Genomic DNA, 5,672 nt, shown 5'->3' with positions numbered 1-5,672 from the left:
ATCGTATGTGCTTTAAAAAGTTGTTTCTTAAAAATGACAAGCAACGAAAATTAAGGAGTGCAAAAGTCAGGGCCTTAGTGGCCTTAAAATATTCATGTGACCATAGAACAATCATGAAGGAGCGAGTCTTAGAGTAATAGAGTAAGCGTAAAGGAGAGAGATAGAAGTTATAGATATATTTTTTTTAGTGTAAGTAGAGAGGGGAAATCACTCAGTGGGAAGATGGGTTTTCATTCTACAGCAAGCCCGGTGGAACCATCAACAAAAGATAATTTTTAACCAAAATGATACTTCATTTATATTTGGTGCATCTTAAGGGCAGAAGATGAGAGTAAAATGAATAGTATGTTGCTGTTCGGAATGGAAATATTGGAAATATGGAAATATTGGAAAATAATTTCACTTTTGAGTCCTGGATAGTTCTCTTAATGGAGACTGTATGTCATTGTCTTATCACTCTACTGATACGACCCACAAAACCTAAGAAATCAATGTTCTAGTCATTTGATAATTACCCATCAGTTGATTGCATCAGCAGTCAGATGCCTTAAGCTAAGAGACAGTTATACCAGGAGTGTTTCATGTGAGCATGTGACACAAGAAACCTGCATTACTGTCCCACAAGTACAGTGGAAAAATATATATGACAGGCTTCTCACTGTGGAAGCATTTATTGTCTTTACTGCAGTGAACACTTGACATCGTCTGAGGTGAGTCTGAGGTTACTTTCAACAACTTTTACCAAACATTTAAACCATGTATTTCTTCATTATATATTTTTTTGTTTTCTATTGTGCAAACAGGAGAGGCTGTGATGGGCCACGAGCACCAAGCTGCTATTATATTCAATGCAACATTTGTTCGTCCTGCGAAGTTCTATCTCAATGGATTTTCCAACATCCCTCACGTTAAGTATTACTATGTGTTCCTGTGTTTTGTTTATACTGTGACTGTTCTTGGGAATGGATTCCTTATCTCAGTCATCTACCTGGTCAAGGCTCTTCATACTCCTAAATACATGATTGTCTTCAACCTGGCTTTGACAGACTTGTGTGAGAGCACTGCCCTTATCCCAAAGCTGTTGGACACTTTTCTGTTTGATAGGAGATACATTGTCTATGAGGCCTGCGTAAGTTATATGTTCTTTGTTGGGATCTTTGCAACTATGCAGTCGTGGACACTCCTCACCATGGCATATGACAGGTTTGTAGCAATTTGCTTTCCTCTAAGGTACCATGCTATAGTTACTAAACCAGCTATTGCTGCTATTCTGGTGTTTACATGGGGTTTCTTGGTAAGTTTAGTAGCATTCTGTGTTAGCCTTATAGATCGTCTCTCCTTCTGCAGATCTTTGGTGATTAACAGTTTCTTCTGTGACCATGCACCCACATATAAACTTGCCTGTAATGACACTTCTTTAAATAACATAATGGCATATGTCGTTTTTGTCCTAGTCCTCTGTATTCCTCTTATATTGATAGTAATCACATATATTTGCATTGCCACAGCATTGATTAGGATTGCATCAGGCGAGGAGCGAGTCAAAGCTCTGAAAACCTGTACTTCTCACCTGATCCTAGTGGCTATTTTCTTCCTACCAATTGTGAGCACTAATATAGCTTCAGTGGCCACCTACATCCACCCTAATGCCAGGAACATAAACTCCTCCATGACACACACTATACCAGCATTTCTCAATCCTATTGTATACTCTTTAAAGACAGAAGAAGTGCTTGGATCCATTAAGAAGCTTTACAAAAGAAATAGGCTTAGTAACACAACAGTGAATAAACAGTTGATGTAATAAGGCCTGCACACACAACACATTGGGCAAATTTTTGAGCAATGATGGAAAGCCTTCCCATGCAGAAAAGAAAATGAGGTCCAAGGTTAAAAATCTATATGTCATCTAACAATTTGTCGTTCCCATGTAATGGATGCAACAATGCTGAAGCTACCCCTTCATCAATGTTGTCCATTAATATTGCTCAAAAAGCTGAACTGTGTATCAAAAATATTCAAAACTGTATTCTAGATTAATATGCAATGATAGTTGTAATAAGTTAGTACATTGGGTACCTGGGACTTGACTTTGACTTGTACTTTGATGACTTGTAAAGGTTTCTAAAGTCTTGACAAAAGATCTTGTGTTTGTGTAAATGACTTAGATTGAAAGTGATGAGATTTGTTCCACCAGACAACTGAATTTAAATTCTGTTTTCTGAATTTGCATGGAATGGTTGAAAGTTGAAACTGATTATAGAAATCAAACTCATGACGCTCTTACCAAGTTTTTATCCTATTAAAACCATATTGCATTGAAAAATCCTAGATATTTAGTTTTCTTTATTATTAATTGATACTGGACTCTTGATTTGTTCTGACTTGACTTGGGGTTCTACAATTAGACTTGGGACTCGACATTTGACATGGACTTGACTTGGGGTTCTACATTTAGACTTGGGACTTGACTTGAGACTTGTGCCTCAAGACTTGAGACTGACTTGGGACTTGAGCAAAGTTGACTTGGTCACACCTCTGGTTGGCATTAAAGCAAACATATTGTATGATACTAATAAAATGATATGAGTCATCTTATGTGCTTTAAAAAGTTGTTTATGTTGTTTATTCTACAGTAGTCAAATTGAAGGCTGAAAAAAAGTTGAAATTTGTATTGTTTTTCCAAAGTTTTCTTTTATAACACATATGTTGCACTCTGAATGACACAAATCCACTCGAAAATTTGTCACAACCGAAACATGGTGTAAACCCTACTGTAACACACACAGCCAATTGATCATTTTAATTTACCCCACTGAAAATTAAAATTTTTCAAATTCATCTTGCCTGCTGTGATTTTTAGTCAAAACTTAAATTTTTTAATCAAATAAAAAATCAAATTTGTGAAATTTGGTGAAAATTCAGTGCAAAAGTTCCCTGTAAAAAGGACAAATTTGCTAGTTTCTGATTAATGACATTATATAAACCCACACTTGCACATTGCCTTGGATTTTCAAATGATTATTTGTGTTATTCTAAATTTGACCAAAAAGCAGGTGTTTCAGTTGTGACTGCATTATTGAGATTGTGACAGCTCTTAAATATTTACTTCTACTACCAAATAATAATACCTGCAATGTAACCGTAACCCTAATGTAATGAAAATGCTTAGAATAATCAATGTCACAGGCAATAAATTACCTAAGAAGTGTTTGCATGTCCTTCATCTTATTCTTCATTTTATTTCGGCTGAAAAATTTGGAACAAGAAATGGCAAACAAAAACGGCGAGTATCCAACAATGTGCAGTGGAGTAGGCCTAGTTAAAATAGAACACAAACAGTACCTAAAACAGTAGTTTCTGTTTTCAAAAGAGGAAAAAACCCCAACATGCTGTGGTAACTAGAATAACCTGAATGGGAGAGTGGGGTAAGATGAGCCAGTGGATAAGTTGACCCATCCCCTTTATCTGGCCAATGTTACATCATTTTTTGTCATTTGACCACCAATTTAAGAAGAAGCCTTCATTTTTATCATGACTGTGACAGAGGAGAGCATGTAGGGAATGTGCAAAGCACAAATGCTCAAAAAAGGTTTTTGTTGTTAAAAGTAACATTTTTGAATATCACGTTTAATGATGCCTATGCTATTGCAAATTTAGAAAGGTTTCAAAAATGTATGACAAATGTTGGTCTCCTACCAAAGTATAAAAAGCTTTGCTCTGAACCCATATACAGAGTCGTTTTTTCCCAAAATGATGGCTATGGTTTAAAATCAGCGAAATACTCGACGGTTAAGTGATCCATGGTTTAGCTTGCTCCACCATTAAAGTTAAACCTGCAATAAGCAATATCAGACCTTATAACCAATCCTGAAATGAATGTGTGCTATGTGGAGATTTCATTGAGACATAATGATATAAACCAATATCCACACACGTGGGCCAGCTGTGTCACTGTTTTCACCTCTTTTCTAAAGCTTGTTGTCAAATTCCGCTCTGGAACGAAGCTCCTCTCAGTCCATTCAGTAGCTTTTCATTTTTTTAAGACTAGCTTGGCTCCTCCCTTGCTGTTCAAAAGCGGCTCTCACCCCCTCGCATTCCTGAAAAAAAATTCCTGTAACGGCGGAATCAATGAAGTGAGCGAGTAAACTTGTTATACTAGTAAACTTGCTACCTACCTCTTCATTTGTAATTGTGGGACATGTAACCTTCAGCGGGAGAAAGGCCTGTCCAAGCGAGACTGGTAACTGGCGACACTTATCCATATGTACGCTTAGCTTAGCTATTAGCCTTTATGCACGGTGCTTTGCAATGTTTGTCCTTAGCAAGCCTCCGTAGTGGCTTTGCTGTGCTTTATTTAGAAATGTGTTGCGGTTTCTGTCACCCTCTTGTGGTCAGAAAACTTCACTTACTGCAGCTTTAAGCTGATTGTCTGATGTGATTTGATAGGTGGCATGCTGACAAGGCCTTGCTTCACAGCAAAGGAGCACATCATCAAGCTTATTTATGGGGTAAAACGTCATTTTCCTATTCCTTTTCCATTGAGTAAATGCTTCAGCTAAAACCACTGCTACAGCCTACTGACTGCAGATAGAGTGAGTGAGAATCCACAGACCAGCAGCTGGCCAATGAGAGCTTGTGTTACTACTCTGTGGGTATGATTTTGTATTATTATTAGAGAGACACACTCGACCGCTGTGGTTTTAGTTAAAGCATTTACTTAATGGAAATGGAATAGGAAAATGAATAAGCAAATGAAAAAACGAAAAGATAAATTTAAATGTATTTTTAAAAGCCATTTTGCAAATGAAATTATAAATTGAGTGACTTATTTGTGGATTACAGAAAGTATTATGAAATCATATTATTAATTGATCAATTTAATTTCCCATACTATTATAAGAGGTTTAATTAACTGACACAATTTAAATCCATTTTAATTAGTAATTTAATAAATTGTTTGGCTTATTTCTCTTTTAATTAATCAGTTATTTTAAAATACTTCAATGAGAGCTGTGCAGCTATTACTATTAGCATAGCACTCTCGGTGCTTGTGCTTTAAGTAGAAGAGTTGTCTAATGGTAAAGTATGGTCCAAAATGAATTGTGAAAAGGAAAAATAATATGAAAATGAATAAATAAATGAGCAAATGAAAGGCAAATTTTAAATGTCTTTTTAAATAGCATTTTGCAAATTGATTTCTAAATTCATTTATTTGTCCATTTAATTAACTGTTTTATAAATAGCTTTATTAATGGCTCATTTAAAAGCATTTTTATTAATTGGTTTATAAATTGTTTTTCTCTTTTAATTAATTACTGATAATTAATCACTGTACTAGCCTATAATAATTGTTGTGGCACACGTGGCTCTCCACAGAACAGCTGTCTTCCAATGGGAAACATGGGGGGCATGATTATAATATGAATATAAATATTTTAACAAATTTACATTATTATTATTGCAATTTATGTATTGGATAATAAGAAATCCTAAGATGACCTAATTAGTATTGTAGCTTTGAAAGATTTTATTGTTCTGTTTATTACTTTTATTGGAGAGGGACACTAATTTGCACAACTTCTGTAGAATGGCCCATATAAGTCATCGTATGTGCTTTAAAAAGTTGTTTCTTAAAAATGACAAGCAACGAAAATTAAGGAGTGCAAAAG

The 5,672-nt window shown here is 35.4% G+C and overlaps 1 protein-coding gene across 1 annotated transcript; it reads left to right on the top strand.

The window, feature by feature from the left end:
• Window positions 1-814: 814 nt before the first annotated feature.
• LOC139921527 (olfactory receptor 1-like) lies at window positions 815-4,436 on the top strand. The gene is made up of 3 exons (XM_071911791.2): window positions 815-1,772; window positions 3,562-3,573; window positions 4,399-4,436. The coding sequence occupies exons 1-3, from the start codon at window positions 815-817 to the stop codon at window positions 4,434-4,436; spliced, it is 1,008 nt and encodes a 335-aa protein (XP_071767892.2).
• The last annotated feature ends 1,236 nt before the right edge of the window (window positions 4,437-5,672 follow it).

Source organism: Centroberyx gerrardi, chromosome 11 (genome assembly GCF_048128805.1).
Source record: "Centroberyx gerrardi isolate f3 chromosome 11, fCenGer3.hap1.cur.20231027, whole genome shotgun sequence".
Lineage (NCBI taxonomy): Eukaryota > Metazoa > Chordata > Actinopteri > Beryciformes > Berycidae > Centroberyx > Centroberyx gerrardi.
This window is presented reverse-complemented; position numbering and strand designations above follow the sequence as displayed.